The 23365-nt window shown below is 41.5% G+C and overlaps 3 protein-coding genes across 4 annotated transcripts in view; all 3 read left to right on the top strand.

The window, feature by feature from the left end:
* LOC134075959 (integrin alpha-X-like) overlaps positions 1 to 4664 on the top strand; it is a 65856-nt gene extending 61192 nt beyond the window's left edge. The window contains exons 29-30 of the mRNA XM_062530984.1: positions 4032 to 4142; positions 4559 to 4664. Of these exons, the coding sequence (XP_062386968.1) occupies positions 4032 to 4142; positions 4559 to 4627 (180 nt within the window). The 3' untranslated portion in view covers positions 4628 to 4664. The remainder of the gene's footprint in view (positions 1 to 4031; positions 4143 to 4558) is intronic.
* A 9631-nt stretch (positions 4665 to 14295) lies between these two features.
* On the top strand, positions 14296 to 16674 carry LOC134075958 (integrin alpha-M-like). The gene is made up of 5 exons (XM_062530983.1): positions 14296 to 14349; positions 14972 to 15077; positions 15787 to 15890; positions 16156 to 16263; positions 16652 to 16674. The coding sequence occupies exons 1-5, from the start codon at positions 14313 to 14315 to the stop codon at positions 16672 to 16674; spliced, it is 378 nt and encodes a 125-aa protein (XP_062386967.1). The 5' UTR covers positions 14296 to 14312.
* A 16-nt stretch (positions 16675 to 16690) lies between these two features.
* LOC134077163 (integrin alpha-X-like) overlaps positions 16691 to 23365 on the top strand; it is a 36751-nt gene continuing 30076 nt past the window's right edge. For both annotated transcript variants that reach the window (XM_062532591.1, XM_062532592.1), the window contains exon 1: positions 16691 to 16778. In XM_062532591.1, coding sequence (XP_062388575.1) covers positions 16706 to 16778 — 73 coding nt within the window. In that variant the 5' untranslated portion in view covers positions 16691 to 16705. The remainder of the gene's footprint in view (positions 16779 to 23365) is intronic.

The raw sequence follows: 23365 nt of genomic DNA, 5'->3' as shown, positions 1-23365 counted from the left end.
AATAATTCCCGACAGGATGAACAGAACCCCGACGCGCAGCGGAGGGGTTTTGCTTCGTCCTGAAGGGAATTATTTTCCGATAATGACCGGCGTTCTATACATTATCCCGCTTATTATATGGCTACTTGCCAAAAAGAGAAATGAAACTTAACTCAATGTGTCTTTAGCAATGACTTGGCTACCGTTTGGTGGCTTCCGCTAACTTCTAGAAAATAAATAGTTCGCCACAGTTGACAGTTGTTAGGTGTTGCCTGGCAACATACTTGGTAACTTTCAATGGAATTCCATTGCAACCAGCGAACGGCTTTGTTGCGGATTGATATGAAAGACGTGAATTAGAAGCACAAAACCCGTTGCCATTGACAGCGGTCATTATATACTTTCACCGGTGATTATACATATTAATCACCGGTAGAACGTTGGGGAGGCCCATTCAAAGTGAATGGGAGCTCTCTCGACATTCTAGAGAGCCATATAATAACATCCTTTAAACCAGGGCTCTGCACCGGCTCAAGGAACGCAAACGAAAACGAAAATGGTCTTCAGCTGTTCCGGAACAGAAACGTTATTCTGAAATCCATAAAACCGGTTAATAACGTTTTTTTTTCGTTCTCTATATATTTTATACAATTTCAGAAAAGCATAGCCTATGTCAGGGGGAAAAAAGACTATTTGTCCGGTTGTGCGTTCACTTCGCCGCCCACTAGGCAGCTGTCACGATTTCCTATTTCCACCACAACCCTGGCGAGAGGCGATTTGGAAGCAACTGAGCTATCCACTGAGCTATATCAAACATGTTGAAAAAAACGAATAAATAGGCTATAGGCTAGTCTGCCACTTCGGATCTTAGGCCACCTCGTAGCGTATAGTAAAATTGATTTGGAAATTGTTTGTAGGCAATTTAAGCATAACATAATAGCCTATAGCCTATTTCGCCTGTCCACGCCTTGTCATTTTAAAGTCGGGATTTTAAGTGTTTGCGCAATTGTAGGCTATGTAGAGTTAAATAGGAATATTGAGGTAGGCCTATATGTAAGGGATAACGGCCGACGAGGTGACCGGTTCGATGGAAATAATGGCTAGGTGGAGGTCTAGAACTCCGGCGACGTGCAAAGCACCTCGAAGGCCGTTATCCTGCTTATCTCCCGTTTGTATTCATCACCTGTATTTATTCCACCGTTGCCACTTGTGTAATGTTAATTTCCTATTACAATGTAAACATTTACATCGCTAAAACTGTCTTGATAGTGGAACTACTTTCCGCCACATATCAACTTTTTACTTGTCTGGCAGGACAAAACTGCCGTTGCTAGTTCTAAATGGATGGTTGCTATGGCCAAAGGCCAGTCGTTAGTTCTAAATGGCTGGTTGCTACGGCTAAAAGCCAGTCGTTAGTTCTATCTCTCCCTTTGTCAAGCGGGCATATCCCAGGATTCTGATGAAGGTTAACTTTGAAAGATCGCTATTTTTTAGCCTACATGCCATCCAACTAGTTACAATCCACCTCCGTCATATGCTACAATGTTTCTATGTTCTGCACGTCTGTATTTCAGCTTGGAGGCAGGGTGACAGTTCATTTAAACTTCGCAACGAGTTTGGCGAATCAATATTCAAGTGTGATACGGGCAACACAGTGGAACTACTTCGAAGGTAGCAGGTTATACGAAGTTATTATATGGCTCTCTAGAATGTTGAGGGAGCTCCCATTCACTTTGAATGGGCCTCTCAACGTTCTACCGGTCCGTTATATCTGCATATTGACCGCTCCGAAGGTATAATGACCGCTGCCAATGGCAACGGGTTCACTCCGCTAGTTGTTGCGGAAGCCACGAAACGGTAGCCAAGTCATTGCTAAAGACACATTGAGATAAGTTGATTTTCTCGTTTTGGCAAGTAGCCATATAATAAGCGCGATAATGTATAGAACGCCGGTCATTATCTGAAAATAATTCCCTTCAGTACGAAGCAAAACCCCTCCGCTGCGCGTCGGGGTTCTGTCCGTCCTGTCGGGAATTATTTTCCGATAATGACCGGCGTTCTATACATTATCCCTTACTTATTATATGGCTCTCTAGAATGTTGAGAGAGCTCCCATTCACTTTGAATGGGCCTCCCCAACGTTCTACCGGTGATTAATATGTATAATCACCGGTGAAAGTATATAATGACCGCTGTCAATGGCAACGGGTTTTGTGCTTCTAATTCACGTCTTTCATATCAATCCGCAACAAAGCCGTTCGCTGGTTGCAATGGAATTTCATTGAAAGTTACCAAGTATGTTGCCAGGCAACACCTAACAACTGTCAACTGTGGCGAACTATTTATTTTCTAGAAGTTAGCGGAAGCCACCAAACGGTAGCCAAGTCATTGCTAAAGACACATTGAGTTAAGTTTCATTTCTCTTTTTGGCAAGTAGCCATATAATAAGCGGGATAATGTATAGAACGCCGGTCATTATCGGAAAATAATTCCCTTCAGGACGAAGCAAAACCCCTCCGCTGCGCGTCGGGGTTCTGTTCATCCTGTCGGGAATTATTTTCCGATAATGACCGGCGTTCTATACATTATCCCTTACTTAATGGCCACCCCATTAGCCAATCAGAGAAGAGATTTCCATTGTTGAGGGAGATAATTCTCAGCAACAGACAGGCTGTAACATGTTCGCTTATAAACGTGGTTAGGAATTATTGAGCAAGCCTTTGAAGATGGATAAAACTTTCAAATTTGGTGTGTTTGGGTGTGTAGCCTACTGTGTTTGGTTAGCGCCTGGAGCTCAGTCCAAAAACTTCAATCTTAGTTTCCAAAAAGTTCAATCTTAGTCTCATCTGACCATAAAAGCTTTTTCCACATGGTAGCAGAATATTCCAGATGTGTTTTTGCACTGAACTCCAAGCGCAATGTTTGGCGAAAACCAACACAGTACACTACCCAAAACACACCATACCTAGTGTGAAGCATGGTGGGGGCAACATTATGTTGTGGGGATGTTTCTCTTCAACGGGGACTGGGCAATTGGTCAGGATAGAAGGGAAAATGGATGCTGCCAAGTACACCCACATTCTTAAGGAAAACCTGCGTCCCTCTCCTAGACAGCTGAAGATGGGCAGGTCATTCGCCTTCCAACACGACAATGATCCTAAACATACTGCCAAAAGAACAAAGCAGTGGCTTAAGGATAGGATGGTGAATATCCTTGAGAATATCCTTGAGAGCCCTGACTTAAATCCTATAGAAAATCTGTGGATTGACTTGAAGAGAGCAGTCCATCGCCGTTCCCTACAGAATTTGACTGAATTTTAACAATTTTGCACGGTAGATTGGGCAAATATTCCCCAATCTAGGTGTGCAAAGCTATAATAGAGACATATCCAAACAGATTGATGGCTGTAAAGAAAGAAAAAGGAAGCTCTGCAAAGTATTAAGTCAGGGGTATGATGACTTTTCCAACCCTGTTATTCTAGTTTTTATTTTTTTATTACTTTTCAGAACTGTAAACTTGTAAATAAAACTGGAAAAAGATTTTGATTTCAGGCTGTAAGACAAAAAAAGTAACTTTCAAAAAGGTATGATGACTTTCTATAGGCATTGTATTTATTTCCACTATTGACTGACAAGGGGTTACCATCAAAAACATAGCCTGCAAAATATGCCCAAGAGTGTCCAAATGACTGAATACAAATCCTAAAGATAGTCATCCTGCAGAGGAGTTGTTTGGAACGGGTTGCTAAAGGCTGCTTATCTTGTGTCTTTCGCTATAGACCCGTTTTTTCTGGGTCAGTGTCATTTTTTTAGAGGGTGTAACATAGCAATTTTTTGATTGTGAAAAAAACATCCCTTTATTGATGACTGGCATCTCAAAATATTGTTGACTTTTTATCTCAAATATTTGATTTAATGTTTCAAAATGTTGACTAAGTATTTCAGAATTTGTATTTACTATGTTTTTCTTGTTTCTCACGTGGCAGAAAGGGGCGTTCATAGGTTTGCATTACTGTGTCAGGTTAATGTAAAGATGTGCGTGTGTCCTGCAGATTGAGACTCTTGTGGAGGTCTATGATGAGCCAGACCTAACTAAGGAGATCATTGGTGGAGTGGTGGGTGGCTTCATCCTATTGGCTCTCATGACTGCTGGCCTCGTCAAGGTAACCAGTCAACACTATACACTTATAATTTTACCAAAGACGGCAAATGAATGTGTGCATTTAAGTGGCATAAAAAATATAGAAATATATAATTATATAAAAAATAAATAATATATAAAAAAATATATGTATAGTTTTTTTACAAGGGCACTCCCTGGAGTTTCATGTCGGAAAGTAAAACAGAAATTAGTGATAGCTCCAGCTCTAATATGGTATAGCTCAATGACTGCTGAAGAGCCAAACAGACAAGCAAATGCATTCATAAACAAGCAAACAAATAAACGCACAGAGACCAAGCAACATTTAAAACATATACTGTGATTGTTTTATTTGTGTTGTGCTCCACAGTGTCTATCTCTCTGTCGTGAAGTCTGTATAAATGTCTTACTATCGCTGTCCATTGTCTTTAATTGCAGTTGGGCTTCTTCAAGAGTCAGTACCAGCAGAAACTACAGGATGCTCATGGAGGAGAGGCCGCAGAATAACAACTCTCTGCCAGTTTGACGGAGCATTTTGCAGACAGTGCACATGCACTGTGGCCAGAGTGAGGTCAAGCACACACACAGTGGGCCGAAGTTAATTAATAAAAGATAGATAGCTAGATCAGAATTTAACACTGGTTATTCAATTTCACTTCACCAGAGAAGTCTCGCCCATTTCAGAGTCCCTGCCTTGACAGAGCTTCCCGCTACCTATATTGCCACCAAATTGTGTGTGTGTGTGTGTGTGTGTGTGTGTGTGTGTGTTTGTGTGTGTGTGTGTGTGTGACTGTGTTTTTAAAAAATCCTGCAAAATATAAAAATATGAACATTAACCCATTTTTTGTAGGAGGCTTTCATAGATAATGACTTTCGTTTAGAGCAAACACGTTTCACTTGTTTGCCTTTTCAAGTCCATACCCCAAAACTCATATCACCACCACAGGTGAAATTAACAATCCTAGAGTCACATGACCACGTTTCATGACTGATCAGTCAGCCTGTGCTCTGAAGGATGTTTGAGTACATTTCTTATGTTCCTGCAACCAACCAGTACCTGGTAACCTGAAGTAGTAGTGCACAGGGATTTTTTAAATTGAATATACAAATGATTGTCCATAAAGGGGTGTACCTCACCGACAGGGAAAATTATTCATGTGAAATACATATGTAATAACTAAAATGAGTGTTAAAATGGGTGTGAATTTGCAGGTACTGCTTTTTTGGATGGTGAAGTAATATATCATAATGTTTGCAGACCTAAATGTGTTTACATTGAGGCCCATATACAGTACTTCCCATGTATGTGTCTTCTGGTTGTATACAGCACTTCCATGATATACAGTAGGCCGTGTTTCCCAAATTCATTAAGAAGCTCTTAAGTGCTAAGATCTTCTTAGGAGCATTAGAACGTTCTTAGAGCACTTCTAAGAAGATCTTAACACTTAAGAGCGCCGAGCGCCGCTGGTTGGGCAGGCAGCTCACTGCTCTGGGTTGTGTGATTCACCTCACTGTGTGTTCACTGTGTGCTGTGTGTTCACTAATTCGGTTAAATTGGGTTAAATGCAGAGAACTGAATTTCCCTCACGGGATCAAAAAGTATATATTCTAACGAATCTGGGAAATGCGGCCAACATCTGTAAATGTTATGGTTTTGTGTTTTTCTTAAATATACCTTTAGCCAAAACAACTTGTATTGTCTTATAGTGTGTTATAGCCTCATTTAATGCTCGTATCTGCTATCTAAATTAATTCTTGTAATGTGACTTATTCCAGTAAATTCCGTACATCTACTGTACGTGTACTGTATGTGTTATTTTTGGTCCATCATTCTTAAGTGACAAACTATCTTCTTCTAAGACAAACCAACTTCTGCTTCCTGGAATCAAAGAGAAAACAGGCAATCACATATATTTACATCAATCACATACGGTATACACATCAACCATATACAGTATACTTTGCTGATTGTAGACGCTTGCCTAATTCTCAGACCTTATATACACGTTTGGGTATTGTACAGAGATGGACTCATTTACTATGATTGATAGACTACAGTATATGGTCTGTTGGGCCCTCACTGTCAACTTCAAATCTGCTCTCCCTGGAAGGCACTAGGTTTAGGCAAGGGTTATGGTTAAGGTTACTGTTAGGATTAGGTGGAAGGCACTAGGTTTAGGCAAGGGTTAGGGTTAAGGTTACTGTTAGGATTAGGTGGAAGGCGCTAGGTTTAGGCAAGGGTTAGGGTTAAGGTTACTGTTAGGATTAGGTGGAAGGCGCTAGGTTTAGGCAAGGGTTAGGGTTAAGGTTACTGTTAGGATTAGGTGGAAGGCACTAGGTTTAGGCAAGGGTTAGGGTTAAGGTTACTGTTAGGATTAGGTGGAAGGCACTAGGTTTAGGCAAGGGTTAAAGGGATATTCCGCCATTTTTGGAAATACGCTCATTTTCCACCTCCCCTCGAGCAAAACAATCGATATTTACCTTGTTCCCGTTCATCCAGCCATTCTGTGAGTCTGGCGATACAACTTTTATCTTCAGCCTAGCATAGATCATTGAATCGGATTAGACCATTAGCTTCTCGCCTGCTAGCTTAATGTTTAAAAGTGACTAAGATTTCTGGTAATTTTCCCATTTAAAACGTGTCTCCTCTCAAGTTAGAAAGTGTAATAAGACCAACTGAAAATGAAACCTGGCGTTTTTCTAGGCTGATTTGACATGGAACTACACTCTCATCTGGCGTAATAATCAAGGCAACTTGCAAACGTACTGAAGGCGCAGTGATATCGTACGCAGCATCTGAAAATAGTCCCCATAGACAACAAGCAGTAGTACAGTAGTGCCAGTAGGTTGCAAGTTGCCTTGATTATTACGCCAGATGAGAGTGTAGTTCCATGTCAAATCAGCCTAGAAAAACGCCAGGTTTCATTTTCAGTTGGTCTTATTGCACTTTCTAACTTGAGAGGAGACACGTTTTAAATGGGAAAATTACCAGAAATCTTAGTCACTTTTAAACATGAAGCTAGCAGGCGAGAAGCTAATGGTCTAATCCGATTCAATGATCTATGCTAGGCTGAAGCTAAAAGTTGTATCGCCAGACTCACAGAATGGCTGGATGAACGGGAACAAGGTAAATATCGATTGTTTTGCTCGAGGGGAGGTGGAAAATGAGCGTATTTCCAAAAATGGCGGAATATCCCTTTAAGGTTACTGTTAGGATTAGGTGGAAGGCACTAGGGTTAGGCAAGGGTTAGGGTTAAGGTTACTGTTAGGATTAGGTGGAAGGCGCTAGGTTTAGGCAAGGGTTAGGATTAAGGTTACTGTTAGGATTAGGTGGAAGGCGCTAGGTTTAGGCAAGAGTTAGGGTTAAGGTTACTGTTAGGATTAGGTGCATTGCAGTCGATGGTAGGGGCCCAAAAGACCATCAAGTGAGAGACCATTTGATGCCTGAAAGTGAGCTGGCACTGGATTTCAAATGCAGAAGTGTTGCTGTATCTGCCACCCACACCGTTTTACTGTAAATAATAGCTCAGTGATCAGATACACAGCGTAGAATACTACCAAATTACATTTCTGCACTTCTGTGTTAAGATGATAAGGCAGGTGCAATATCTCTCATCTAGGCCACATGTTTTTAACATTTTCGAGACTTCCTCTTTTTTGTAGATGTCTAGTTCTGCTTTTTGCAATTCAACCCTTTTTTGGTAAGTAGATGTGCTGGGTTGAAGCCCATTGGCATGCAATGGTAACCTCAATGAGTGCCCAGGCTCTTGTTGTGTAGTGGAAGAGTTCATTTAACATAAGCACCTTACAGTTCAAGCCTGACTGAGTGTGTTTGTATTAGTACAAACTGACAGTTAACTACACCACCTTGATAAAAGATGTTTATTTTTTTGTTATATGCCAGTGTTGACGATGCTTTTCATCAGGGGATTTCTTTGCAGTTAAAAGCAGCATGTAGATATGCCATCAAAACTGTGTTAAGAATCACATAACGTGTTCATTTGGCAGACACTTTTATCCAAAGCCATCACTTACAGAATGAAGAGTAACATTCATGCCACTACTATGCTCAACTAAATGTTAGCTTTGGGACTGCAGTGTCACAGAGTCTGTGCCATAGACCAACGACAGCTGCATCAGTTTTGCACTACTGTGGGTCAGCCCACCAAAAGATCCTATCACAAGGGAACCAACAGAGTTATTCCTACCTACACACACACACGCACACACACACAGCAGACACTCCAGTAACTCATTTTCACTGAATTAAGAAAATGTCAGAAGTCGAGATCTCGATGACTTCGTAGTTGACTACAGGCCTGAGTTAATGCAGAGATGTTGTTGTGAAATCAAACATACAGTATGCTGGGGCTACATTGAATGCCTCAAAGATGAAAGGTTGGCATGGAAGGCATATGTGTGGTGTGAGGTAATAAGATATTTGTCAGTTGCAGGAGTGGGCAGCCTTGTTGACACTGTAGCCTTCCCATTGCTCATTCTGCCTATCCTGCACATTCAAAACACCATTGCAATGACACAATTTTTTTTATAGCAATGCTAATTGATAGTGTAGACATATCCTACTGATAGGCTTAAGTGAGGTTCATTTATTTGGAGAGCTAGACACTAGGCTACTTGGCTGATGAAGCATTGAGCCAATGGGCAATGGCAGTTGGATGGATGACCATTCTGGACTTTTCAAAGTCCAAAGTATTTCAAAATATAGTTGTATAGTTGTATAGACACAGTGGTTGAGGAATGAAAGAGTTAGAGAAGGGCAGATATCCCATACAGAAAATAATATATTGTGAAATATATTTTTAAGTGTCAAAAAATATATTTTTGGACCAATTTTGAATATTTACATATTTCAAAAGTATATTGTGAATTTCTAATGCCAGGTGACATGATTGAGATCCAGAGTTCTTTTGTGAAGATGAGAGAAGCAGAGGGACTGGGTGATTCACAGCCAGCTGTTGCTTTCCTCGGAACAACAACCAAAAACGCTGTATATTGCCAAATATGATATACCAAATGACTCAACAACAGCAGAGTAAACCTTCCCTAATTGTTACAATTGGCCTGTTATATCTTATTGTATTATAACCATATTCTCGTCAAAACAACACAACTATTGCATCTGATTCAAATCAAATTTAGTTTACAGCTATAATAAATTCATAGAGATAACAATTAATAATACATTTTAATCCCAATATGTCAATGTATCTATTTAAAACATTTAAAAGCAACAGCAGTTGACCAGTGCTGTACATTTTATGTGAGATGCTACCATCATACAATCCTTTTGTCAGTTATGGCAAAGCTATTCTATTTTAGCATACAGAGTCCATTTTATAATAGTAAAGGTTGGATTAAACTGTAATGTTTGAACAAATATTTGATTTTAAACATCCTATTGGTGACTTGAAGGATGGATTTTCATTCATGAGGTGACAATCTCTCTCTCTCTCTCTCTCTCTCTCTCTCTCTCTTCAATTCAAGTGTGCTTTATTAGTATGACATATTTTTGCACTGCCAAAGCATTTAAACAAAAAAATCTTCTGCCCTCAGCTATGCGGCTCTACACAGCCTAGACAGCGAGCTAAACAAGGGTCCAGTAAGTGCTCAAGACACTGATGCCGTTTGAGATTGTTTACTTGGAAGCCACATTTGTAAAACTGAAAGTACAAAAATAAAGAAGATTTCAATTAATAAAGCTATTCTTTTCTGCATACATGCAAATGACAAACACAATATACCGCTACTACGGGTAAAACAGTGTTAGCTATTTCTGAGCGGTGAAGTTAGCTCCAAACTGGGGTCATCCCTATGTTCCCCGGGTCCTATGTTCCCCATTTTTCCCCAAAAGGGTCCTATGTTCCCCGGTTGCAATACATACAGGGGATCATAGGACCCTTTTTCTGAAAAAGGGTCCTATGTTCCCCAGGTCTCCCGGGGAACATAGGACCCTTTTTTTGAAAAAGGGTTCTATGTTCCCCACTGTGAGAAACTGAACTTTACCAGTCTCACCCACTGCATCCCTCTTTGATTGTAAAATGTTTTGTGAGTGGTAGGTGAAAAACTCTCCTGTGAGGCAGAGTAAGTGAGTATTAGATAGATAGATAGATAGATACTTTATTGATCCCCAAGGGGAAATTAAATTCAATTAGGCTAATACTTTAACTGTGCATTGTTTGTGCTATTTTTGTTGGTAAAATTATTATGACCGCCCTACAGCACAGGTTTAGTCAGATTTTTTTTTTTTCCATGCGCAATTGTCCGTCAAGGATTCCCGGGACCGGGGTGCAGGAAACTTGTTGGACATGTTGGACCACCTTTTTTTGTATGTTGGTCTTAAAGGACCATATCAACCCATTCCATAACCACTCATTTCATGTATAGAGCCACCTAGTTAAAAATGAAAAAGCAAAATTGAGGCATTGTAATTGCAGGTATCTTTGGTTGACAGGTTCAAAACTGCACAGAAAATTACGACACCCTCTGAATGTATGCCAAGTTTTGTGTAATTGAGGGACCATACATTAAATGAATATGTGTACATTTAGCGACTGTACACTATGCACACGCACGCATAAACACATAAAGATACATGCACACACATGCAGGCACACACACACACACACACACACACACACACACACACACACACACACACATACATGTATACAGTGGGGAGAATAACTATTTGACCCCATGCTAAAGTTGACTAAAAAGAGGAATATGAAATACCCTTTTCAAAATGTATCTTAATGCCTTAATTAAACAAATGAGTACAAATCCAACCTTTAAGGACATACATTTTCTTTGTGAATGAAGAATGTATCATAAATAAATAAATAAATGTTTTCCTTAAAACACAGGGGCATAAGTATTTGACTCCTATGTTAAATTCCCATAGAAGCAGGAAGATTTTACATCCCTGCTGAAAAAACCAGCCTGACCAGCTAAAGGTGGTTTGCTGGTTGACCAGCTTGTTAACCAGCTTATTTGACCACCCTTTGATGGTTAACCAGCTAGACCAGCAAAACTCTCGCGAAAACACACCTTCAGCTGGTTTACCCAGCTTATGATGGTAATTCAGCTGGTTTTGATTGTTGTACCACCTTAAGCTGGTCATTTTAGTTGGTGTTGCTGGTCTACATTGCTGGTTTTTACTGGCCACGCCAGCTTATGTTGGTTATTCTAGAAAACCAGCTTGACCATCTTTGTCAAGCTGGACAGGCTGGTCACCAGCATGACCATCTTAAACCAGTTGTATCCCAAATGACAGGCTGGTCACACCAGCACAACCAGCTTCCTCAGATGGTCACGCCAGCATGTCTAGCTGGTGGCCTAACCAGCTACACCAGCAAAGACCAGCAATAATAACTGTGTTTTGGGCAAAGACCAGCAAAGACCAGCTAAAACCAGCTACCAGCCTAAGCTGGTTTCTTGCTGTTTTTTACAGCAGGGATATGTTTTAATTTTTAAAGGCCAGTTATTTCATGGATCAAGTTTCCCTTTGCCTTTGGAATCAAAATAGCCCCACATCACCACATAACTCATTGAGCTTAATGCAAATCAAACAGGCTAATAGGCCTAGGCTAACTGAAAAAAACACCATGCCAATCTCTAGGTATGGTGAAGGGTATGTGGTGATGTGGGGCTATTTTGATTCCAAAGGCAAAGTAAAACTTATCAGGATGCATAGTATCCTGGATCCATGAAATAACTGGCCTTTAAAAATAAAAACATATCAAAAATCTTCCTGCTTCTATGGGAATTTTAGATAGGAGTCACTATGCCCCCTGTGTTTCAAGGAAAACATTTATTTATTTACGATATACTCACTCACTTCATTCTACCCTCCTTACGGGGGTCCAGTTGAGTTGGCGACGGATCAAAACGAAAAACAATGGTTCCATGCTATGCGTGTGGGTCTACATGCGCACCAAGTTTCATGCACCCCGGTCTTTCAGTGGCCCGGCACTTCTTGACGGAAAATTGCGCATGTGAAACCCCCCCCCCCCCCCAAATCTGACTAAACCTGACCTACCCACCGCTTCGCTGTGTGGCGGTCATAATAATAGACTGGGGAACATAGGACCTTTTTTCAAAAAAGGGTCCTATGTTCCCCTCTTTGTATGGGACCGGGGAACATATAGGACCTTTTTTTTTAAAAAAAGGGTCCTATGTTCCCCCAGTCTCCTGGGGAACATAGGACCCTTTTTTTGAAAAAGGGTTCTATGTTCCCCAGTCCCATACTAAGAGGGGAACATAGGACCCTTTTTGGGAACAGTGGGGAATATAGGACCCTTTTTTTAAAAAAAGGGTCCTATGTTCCCCGGTCCCATACAAAGTGGGGAACATAGGACCCGGGGATAGGTACGCTCCCCTATAAACTAGCCAGGAAGTTAAAGATTTCTGCTTACATATAGCATTACCAAACACAAAATACAAGCAAAGAAAGGCTAAGTACATAGCTTAACTAAATGATAACATTCAAACTTACAGATTGTCCCGTGTATAGGATAGACCGTGTCTCTAACTTCGAAGGCACTAACAACAATGAAAACATTGACTTGCGTGCTCAAATTCACTATCACATAACACCACTAGGTGGAAGCATTTACCAAGAAACAGGAAATATTTACTAAATTCCAGGGACAGAACAAAAAAGCTTAAATAATTTGCCAGGGAACATGAGTGAGATCCAGAGTTCCTTTGTGAAGATGGGAGAAGCATACAGTGGGACTGGGTGATTCACAGCCAGCTGTTGCTTTCCTCAGCAACAGCTGGCTGTGTTCTTCTCATCCACTGCCCCAGTTTCCTGTGGTGTCCCCCAAGGGTCTGTCCTTGGACCAGTCCTCTTCTGCCTGTATATGCTCCCACTAGGCAACATTATCAGAAAACACAACATATCATTTCACTTCTATGCAGACGACTCACAACTTTATCTGCCACTGAAGTCTAGAGACTCCCTTCAGCCTCTCCTGGACTGTCTGGATGATATTAAAGGCTGGATGGCAAACAACTTCCTCCAGCTAAACAGCGACAAGACAGAAGTTATGTTTTTTGGCCCTTCCAAACCAAGACACACACTTGTCAGTCATCTAGATCACCTTGCCCCACATGTTAAGTCCTATGCTAGAGACCTAGGTGTCATTCTTGATTCAGACCTTTGTTTTGACAAACAAATCTGTGCTGTTGTCAAAAATAGCTTTTACCAACTAAGAGTGATTGCCAAAATTAAGCCTTCCCTGTCATTTAATGACCTAGAAAAAGTCATCCACGCATTTATTACATCACGGTTGGACTACTGCAACTCTCTATATCTAGGCCTCCCCCAGTCCTTACTCAATCGACTCCAGATGGTCCAAAATGCAGCTGCTAGACTGCTGACAGGTACCAAGAAACATGCCCACATTACCCCAGTCCTGGCTTCCTTGCATTGGCTCCCTATTAATTTTAGAGTCCAGTTCAAGGTCCTTCTGTTTGTTTTTAAAGCTCTAAATGGGCAAGCCCCGAGCTACATCACTGACCTTCTCCACCTGCAGCAAGCCTCCAGGTCTCTCAGGTCAAATAATAAAGCTCTCCTCCATGTGCCCCGGTCAAGGCTCAAACAAAAAGGTGACCGAGCCTTTGCAGTAGCTGCGCCACGGCTGTGGAACAACTTGCCCCTGGACATTAAAAATGCTTCCTCCATCTGTGTTTTTAAGTCTAGGCTCAAAACCCACCTTTTTACCTTATCCTTCTCAGCTCCCTAAATGTTTTGCCTGTTTTGTCTTGTCTGTAACTTTGCACTTGTCGCCTGTGTTTGTCTCCTGCTGTTATTGTTGATCTGTGTCTGTCTGCTTCCTTTTTTGCCTTATTTTTCTTTATTTATATATTTTTACTCTGTACAGCACTTTGGTCAGTGAAAGCTGTGTTTAAATGTGCTTTATAAATAAATTTTACTTACTTACTTACTTACTCAGAGCAACAACCAAAAAAGTTTAACTTCTCATTCCCCTTTTCCTCCACTATAAACCACTCAGCTGTGCCCATATATTCTCTCTCTGTCTGTCTCTCTCTCTCTCTCTCTCTCCCTCCCTTCACTTCTCATTCCCTTTTCCTCCACTATATAAACCACTCAGCTGTGCCCATGCATGTGCCATACCTCACTACTGGCTTCAGCTTGAGGCCAAGGATGGGAGGCTCATTATTCACCTTGGGCTTCTTTTCAGGTGAGTTGTGGAATGAGGGCATTATTTTATATAATTTCATATAATACAATATAATTTCAGAAATGACTGCTGTTATTGTGGTATAATAAGTTAATATTGACTATATCATGTGCATTTTCAAAAATGTGTCAAAAATATGTTTTCAATATAACTGATCATATTGATTTACGCCTGTTGATGATATTTTATTTTGGTTTGGACATTTATTTAAAGTTTATTTAAAGTAAAAGATAAAGGTGATATGCCATGTTTTGTAGTCAGTCAGGGTCTGTGACCATAATGCATATTGCAACATGACCTGAGATTCTCAGCCAATAGTGATAATCTATAATCAACACAGTATAGTTATATAGTCTGAAGCAATACATTAAATCAGTATTATGATTGTTGCCTCATGCTTATATGTGAGTATAACAATCATTACAATACCTTATGATTGGGTGATATTGTGTTATGAATGTATGCATAAATCATGATAGAAATGATCTTCATAAAAGGTCTGAACGGCAACTGACGATTCAGTAGATTTGCTTTGGTTAGATAGATAGATAGATAGATAGATACTTTATTGATCCATCCCAGTTGTCTAATTTTTGCATTTTGTTGTACTATTTTTCACCAGCCTTTCAAATGGTGGCATGTTTCAACATTGAGTCTACTTCCTGGAGACACATCCACCAACCAGCTGAGGGCTTTGGCTACAAAGTGATCCAGCATGATGCATCAAGGTCTGAAAGGCACACATACTCAGAGAATGGCCATATACAGTAATATTAGCATACTAGCATCATGAGTCTTTTTCCTATATGTTTTCTTTAAGTTCCTATGTTCTCCCTATGTTCCCTCTATGTTATTTCTATGTTCCCTCTCTGTTCTCTTTATGGAGCGTCTATGTTCCCCTAATTTCCTGCATATAAGCCGCATTGTGTATAAGCCGCAGGACAGTGTTTTATGCCAGTTAAAAGAAGCAAAACCATATTACCTGCCCCCCTGTATAAACTTCATAGCTGAAGAAATTTTGCAAAATCAATCTATAAGCCGCGGCTAATAGTCGGGAAATTACGGTATACAGTATGTTCCTCCATGCTTTCTATGTTCCCTATATGTTTCTCCATGCTTTCTATGTTCCCTAGGCCTATATGTTCTCTCTATGTTCCCCTCTATGTTCTCTATACGTTCCACTCTGTTCCTCTATGTTCCCCCATATGTTCCTCTATGTTTCCCAATACGTTCCCCTATATGTTCCTTTATACATTCCCTATACGTTCTTGATATGTTCCTCTATGTTGCTGTAGTGTGTTGGTGAGTGCCCCTCTAGAGCAGCATGGTGTGGATGGGAGAGGGCGGGTTTACCAATGCCATGTTCCTATGTGTTCCCCAATACGTTCCCTATATGTTCCCCTATATGTTCCTATATGTTCTTCTATGTTGCTGTAGTGTGTTGGTGAGTGCTCCTCTAGAGCAGTATGGTGTGAATAGGAGAGGACGGGTTTACCAATGCCAGGTCTCATCCAGCTCCTGCTCACCACTACACATACATGGTAAGAGTTCAAGAAAATATAGATGTATGTGAGTATGCACAGTATGTGTGTATGAATTACTAGAGACTCAAGCAGTTCTCAGCATGTCCACCAGAGGTGCTCATGAGAGCTTCTTTAGCCATGCTCACTTTCCGTGACATGTAGCCCTTTATTCTGGCCTATGTATGTGGGTATACACTATATGTGTGTACAGTATGGTAAATGTCCAATTTTGTTTTTCATTCTCTCTCTGATTGTTCCATTGACTGTTACTATTTTCTAACAGTTCCCCAACATGGAGTCAATATGTCCCTTGGCCTTTCAATGAGCAAGACTGGGACGTCCACAAAGACCGTGGTAGGCAGCCATGCCTGTTTACTGGTCTCTTATTTTTGTACTTATTCATTTGTCACCTATTTTCCATCCATACACAGACCTACACTTCACTACTGTAAAGAAGTGGAAAACCTATTTGTTTTGGCTAATTTACGGTAGCATTTTAATAGCAATGGCTAATGCTACACAGTGTTACAGGGGGGCTACACCAGATGCGTAACTGAAGCGTTCCGTTCGCGACGCGTATGTTGCAGCCGGTCGTAGCTGTTAATAATCACTGTAGTCAATGGAAGTAGCTACACCAGACGCAACAGTGGCGCGTACATTCGAAAAAAATAGACCCATCTTCTAAAATGGATTTTACGCGTCGCGAACGGAACGCTTCAGTTACGCATCTGGTGTAGCCCCCCTGTTACTCTTCAGTTCCCTTTATGTATGTGCTTTAGGTTTGTGGACCAACCATCCCTAACGAGTGTGACGCAATCACTCTGTATGGTGGGATGTGTTTCAGCATTGGTCCGTCTCTTCCATCTGGATTTCAACAACAAGGACCTGTTCCAGCCTCTCTTGAAGGTAGCCTACACACACAGATGATCTCCATAGAGGGAGATAGCGTACATCCTCTTAGCTAACCCCAAGCTATAGCCAAGAGAATGTACTTATCTCCAAGCTAAGGATACGGATGTACTTATCTACATGTACAGGCTAACCCCAAAGTTAGCTAAGAGATTGTACAGCGGGGGAAATAAGTATTGAACGCAGTTCAATTGCAGTTGAGTTGGAGTAAGTGTTCTTGGTGGGATGTAGGCCCAGGAGTGAAGGAGGGGGAGCTATGCGCCAGTTGATTAGCATACTGTACAGTATACTCAGAAGTGTATTTCCAATAAGGCTATTCACAAGAGATTTCCACCCTAGTGGGCTTATGAACTAGTAGGCCTGTAAATGCACACATATAGAGGAATTCAAACGTTAAAGTACATGATGTGGTATTCATGGTATGAATAAATAATACTAAGAGTTCTAGTAAGTAGGCTACGAGTATCAAATTGTGCCCTTAATAGCATGTCTGCCTCCCTATTTTCCACAGCTTCCCTTGACAGTGTTGTCTTTCTGTTTCATCTGCAGTTTATAGGTGTCTATATAATGTGTACCCAGCAAACACGCCCTTGCGGGGCCCATATGGGGCCCATGCGGTATTTCTTCGGGTAGTGTGGGCTAGGGCCAAACCCATACAAACCCATGCAGGGCCAGCGTGGGCTTGCCCAGGTCAGGACCAAACCTTTGGGCTCTCTGTGGGCTCTCTTTGGGCAGCCCACAATTAGCTGATTGCCCCCAGAAAGCCCCTGCTGGCCCAGTGTGGGCTAGCCCATTCTGGCCCAGAGGAACTTTTGTACCATTGGGCCCATGCAGGTTTTTTGTGGGCAGCCCTCACTCATAGGATTTTTTTTTTTTTTTTGACCAACCAATGTACAAAGGCATTGCAAACCAAAAACAAAATACAGTATGCATCGTTCAGTGAATATTTTGATATTCTGTCCCTGATATTACTCTACACTCTAAAAACAGATTGTTCAAATACTAATATCATTGGTAAAGCCAGCATTGGTTGTTTTAACCAGAGCCCGTCCCTTATTAGACATTCTGGTTTTAACCAAGATGTTACTCATAACCAATCAATTGGTTATTCATCAATCAATGTTTTTGGTTGAATAGTCTACTTAGGCTATCTGTATTAGTTGAAAGCCAATGTCAGAAAAAGGGATAGCCTAATGGTTGGGGGCTATTTTTGTTTTCTAAGGTGGCCTTCACATTTTGGCATGTACTTTGATCGAACTTTAGCCCCAAGGTAGCATAACATGTACCTTTTCTGGAAACAAAAAAGGCCTACAAACAGTCACGTGTGTTGTTGGGGAAGGGGATATCGGGGTGACCGATACGGTCACCTCAAGTCTCAATATCAGCAGCCCTCCCTCACCAAGTGATGCAGCAACTTTCAACTGCCTTTGGTGAGGAGGCAGAGATGCAGGGTTGCCAACTTTGGGTGTTTGGCTGGAGTGAGATTTTGTGAACTTGGGGGGGGGGGGGGGGTTGCAAAAGGTATCAGCACAATCTTTAAGTGCAGGCCCCTTGCCAGACACACGGGCCACAACATATACTAACATGGTTGTTACACAGGTGAATATAATATATCAGCATGGGTTTCTCAATGTCATTTAGTGGTGTTGTAGACCGATACAACTCACATCCAATACAATATAGCTATTTACAGAAGGCTGTACTGTAGGCTAGGCTATCTATCTATCTATCCATACATAAATTTAGGTCTATATATCTCATGCATCAGTTAGGAGCCATAGCCAGTGAAAAACATTATAAGAATTTTAATGTGTCACAATTGTTTTGATATTGACAATCAGTCAATAATTTTAATATCTCTTGATTTGATTTGGGATGCTAATGCTTGTTTTCTAGTAAAAAAAATAAAATAAAACTAAACAAGTGGAAGAGCAGTAGCCTAGTTAATTATTTTGGGGCGCTACATAGCCTGCAGTGGTTCTCAAACTTTTTCTTTCATTCCCCACTTTGATCAAGGGGGCTTTCTCGACCCCCACCTGTCCATCATCATCACTCTAAAAAAGTAGTAGCCTAGGTCAAGCTCAAAATTGTCAAATTTATTGACATAACGTCACTTGCTAAATATACCTCAGTAACAGTTAGGCTACAGATAGGCCTAAATATCAGTTCAGAAATAGAGAAAATAAAAATCTAAATCAATGACCAATATCGTCAGTTTTTGTCATTGACAAGATGTTAATCCTTGCTTCAAAAAAAGATGATTTCCAAAATTACAGAAATAGGGCCAACTATAGGCTACCATTGTGTTATAGGCTAAATGAAGCACAACCTCGTTCAAAATTTCAGTCAGGTCAGGTCAGGCCCTGACGCGAGCGCTTCCCTGAATGAAACAGTCCGTCCGTTGCGCATCGGGCGCTACCCCCTCTATCACGGTCTGCAGGCCATTTCTTTTACCTGCTATCGTATGTGCGCCATCCGAGTCCCTCACAGCTTTCCCATTTGATGTCATGTTCTGCCAGGTAGACTAGGGTAATTGTTGAGAATGTTGAATAGCTCATCAGCAGTGGCCCTACTTTTGACAGAATAGAATATCTTCGCTCGCTGTCAAGTTAACAAAGCGGACATAACTTTGTTACTGTCAGTGCCTACTGCCTGAAGTTGGAGAACAAGTAGAAATGTAGGCCTATTGCAATTTAAAAACTGGAATAGGCTACTGAATGGCTTCATTAATTGCATTAATTGCATTAACTGCCATCAGAAAGATTGCGCTCTGTCAAGTGTCATTCATATCAGTGTGAACTTCGTGAGCAATCCGACAGAAACGAATGGTGCGCATTTTGCACTTCGCCCGCCGCAAATAATTTCTCTGCGCTGAGAACGTTGTAGACAGATATTATACCTATACCTGCTATTGATCTAAAGAGCCTATAGCCTATAGCCTATACATGCCTTAAGTTCGTCTTCTGTCTACAATAGGCTATGATCTGCTGTGGTCTAGTCACCAACTGATTATGAACGGGTTGAAGAAAAAGAAGAATGGATTTTGGCGTGACATTTCTTGTGTGTGAGCGTGAGATTGATGCTGAAATCGTGAGTGTCACGGCGGGAGCGTGAGAGTTGGCAACCCAGATGTCGTCTGTCTGGTTGTTCTTGAAAGTGTCTGAATCCTTTTCCCAAAACCATATTTGCTAACCTGTTAGCAACTTAGTTGGTTGGCAATGGGAAGTTGCATTGCAACCTCAAAGTTGCTAACTTAGGCTATAGGCTACTGACTCAGCTTGCGTACCGACACACACACACACACACACACCATAGACTGTAAAAAAAACGTGTTATATCCATGACGAGTCTTGAGATAGTGAATTAGCCTAACAATGGCCCTCATTTATGAAACGTGCGTACGACCAAAAACAGGCGTAAAACCAGCGTACGCTTGTTTCCACGCAAAGTAGGCTACAGCATTTATCAATGTAAACGTGATCGGTGCTAAACGCTCAAATCTCACATCTAGCCTGAACTCGCGTACGCAAGTTTCAGGCAGCATAGCACCGTGCTGAATTGATGGACTATCTCGGACATAACACCTTTCCTGTACATGTGCAGCCTATTTGACACATATTGACACATTTTATGGCTTAGGATAGCCATATAGGAGATGATTATATTCTCTTTGGCAAACGCAACATTCATGAATTATATATTTTAAATTATTTTCAAAGGGCAAATTTCAGTGTCGTAAGGTTTTGTAATGAATGTATGTATGATGTGTTCTCTCTGCGAAAATAAAGTCTGTTGCACTTAAATCGCTCTAGTTTTCCGCCTTCCTTCATGACAGCTTCTAGCTGTTAAAATTAACAAGGTTTAGCTGGACGTCACTGTGGCTCGAGATCATGATGATCTCTTTTGGACATATAATGCACCTTCATGTCGCAAATTCTAGGGGCGAGGCCATTAAAACGAGCATAATATAGGGGTGTGATATTTAAATATCACCTTGTTTCCAGCCGCCACATTTATCAACACACGTTTATTCTTACGCTGGAATTGGAGTGATACGAAAGTTTGATGAATCACGCGTGAGCCCCGTCGTAAGATGATTTCTGCGCTCAGATATATACACTGGTTTCTACGCTCTGTTGATAAATAAGGGCCATTGTCTACTGATAACCAAAAAATAATTTAAAAAATGAGTAAACATTAAACCACATCATCACATACCCTTCACCATAGCTAGAGATTGGCATGGTCCTTTTTCCAGTAGGCCTATTAGCCTGTTTGATGCTCATTGAGCTCAATGCAAATCAAACAGGCTATTAGTCCTACTGGAAAAAGCCCAACAGGAAACTCCTTAAATTATGTACATGACTTTCATTGAATTAAATTCTACTTCCTGTATTAAATTTGAATTGTAATTCTACATCCTGTTTTTGACCTCAATTCATATTCAAACTCAAGAATTGAATTGGAATTTATAAGTCATTCTCAATTCAATTCTGAATTGTGCTAGCCTGACCTAGCCTTGCACGCCCTCCCAGTGACGTAGCCTAACACCTTCGGCGTTGCTGTCGCTGGTCTGGCCCAAAGCCATCGATATCTCAAAGTTGCGACACTACCATTGACTCCCGTGTACAAACAATGGCGGCACATCCGGGAACTATTCCATTGAGAATGGATGAATATCTCAGGTGTTATATTAAGACTTTTCTACATGACTTATAGTCGTGTGCATAATAATGCATTTTCATTGAGTAATATATATGTATGTGGAAATGCAGTTTACAGTAATTTTCATCGAGTATTTACCGTAAATATTAATGCGATCGCTGCTGTCAATCCCGTAGTAAACCAGGGACCGAGGGAACTACTGAGTCTACCCACTAACCACGTGACCGCTCTAATCTGGCTTTAAGATGGAAGTCAACGGCTGTCGCAACTTTGAGATATCGATGGCTTTGGTCTGGCCAACTGCTCATCGGGGAGGATTTCTGAATTCCGCAAAACTGCGTAACTGCCCCCTCTGGTCGAGAACCAATCAACTTTGAGCAGCTCCAACGGCTCTGGGTAGAGGCTTGTTCAAGGCAGAGTTGTTATTAGCCGTGTTCAAGTTCAACTCCAAATGACCTTTTGCAGCAACGAGAGCTGCCGGTGGCAGCAGGGGCGGGGATGCAAAAGCTGCTATGAAGTTGTACACTCTCTACTTCCCGTGGTCTAGACTTGACCATGTGACGAATCACGAGGCACGGACCCGCACGGACTCTTGTGGATATGGGGAGGCATCTAAACACCTGCACACACGTCAGGGATGTAAAAGCCAATTAGGGCAAAGACCTGACGTCATGAAGGCAGGGTCTAGGCTCCGCTGCTCTCCGCAGTACCTCCAGACCGGCTGCTCTTTTGCGGAGCAGCCGCCTGGCCACGCCTTGCTCCCGCGATAAGTTGAGGCCATGTGATACCGACTGCCGAGTCGAAAACACGCCCATCTAGACCATCGTGGACAGATTTTTAACCACGTGCATCTTGTGCTGCGCAGTTTTTGTGCTGCGCAGCCAACTTGAACGCGCCTATTGATTTAAACTCGGCAAACCCCTTTCTGACATTGACCAGTAACAAATCGAGGCACTTAAAGGAGGCGGGTCAACCAAGCGCTTGGAGAAACTGTTTAGCACATGCTCTTAGTCAGACTAAAGTCTCGCAGAGCCTTGAAAGTCGATGGCAATCAGGCTAAGCCTGACCAGCCAGACCCACATCAAGATAACCCTAGGCAGGACTCAATCGGAGGGGTGGGATAAACAGTTGTCTTTCAAATTCCTTCTCCACGCAATAGGATAACGCTAAACGAATCATCTTCTTGTTTTCAAGTAGCATGATGTGTAACCGTTGCAACTTCTGGTCGCATGTCAGTCACCATAGACCTCTGAAGTTCGCCTACAAAAAAGCCACCATCTTTGCCCAAATAAGGAGATCCGGTATCTTGAGATTTTTTCTATAGGAAAATAACATGGTTTTTTTCAATTATCGCACCTGTTAAACTCTCGCGGGGATGATGACATTGGAAATGCAGATGTTTTTCGCTACACAGTTTTGTCCACTGACATCTAGTGGATACTGTGATCTTCGGTAGGTGAAGACGGCACAGTTTGATCTTTGCTACCCCAGAGCTAACTTACAATGCAACTTGCCATAGGCAGTTAGCTTCAATTAACTCCCGGATCTCCTTATATGGGCAAAGATGGCAGCTTTGGATCCTTTTTGTAGGCGAACTTCAGAGGTCTATAGACCCACAAAAAAAGCTACCATCTTTGCCCATATAAGGAGTTACGGTATCTGACGATTTGTCCTATGGTTAATTAACATGGGGATTTGGAATTATCACACCTGTTAAACTCGCGGGGATGACAAAATCGGAAATGCAGGTGTTTTCCTGAACACACTTTTGTCCTCTGCCTTCGATAGGAATCTGTGATCTCCGGTACACGAAGGCGGCAGACTTTGATTTTTGCTACCCCAGAGCTAACTTGCGATGCAACTTGCCATTAAGTTAGCTCTGGGGTAGCAAAAATGAAAGTGTGCTGACTTCACGTAGG

The sequence above is a fragment of the Sardina pilchardus genome, chromosome 3 (genome assembly GCF_963854185.1).
Source record: "Sardina pilchardus chromosome 3, fSarPil1.1, whole genome shotgun sequence".
In the NCBI taxonomy this organism is placed as follows: Eukaryota; Metazoa; Chordata; class Actinopteri; order Clupeiformes; family Clupeidae; genus Sardina; species Sardina pilchardus.
The sequence above is the reverse complement of the archived record's forward strand: the minus strand, read 5'-3'. Positions and strand labels throughout refer to the sequence as shown.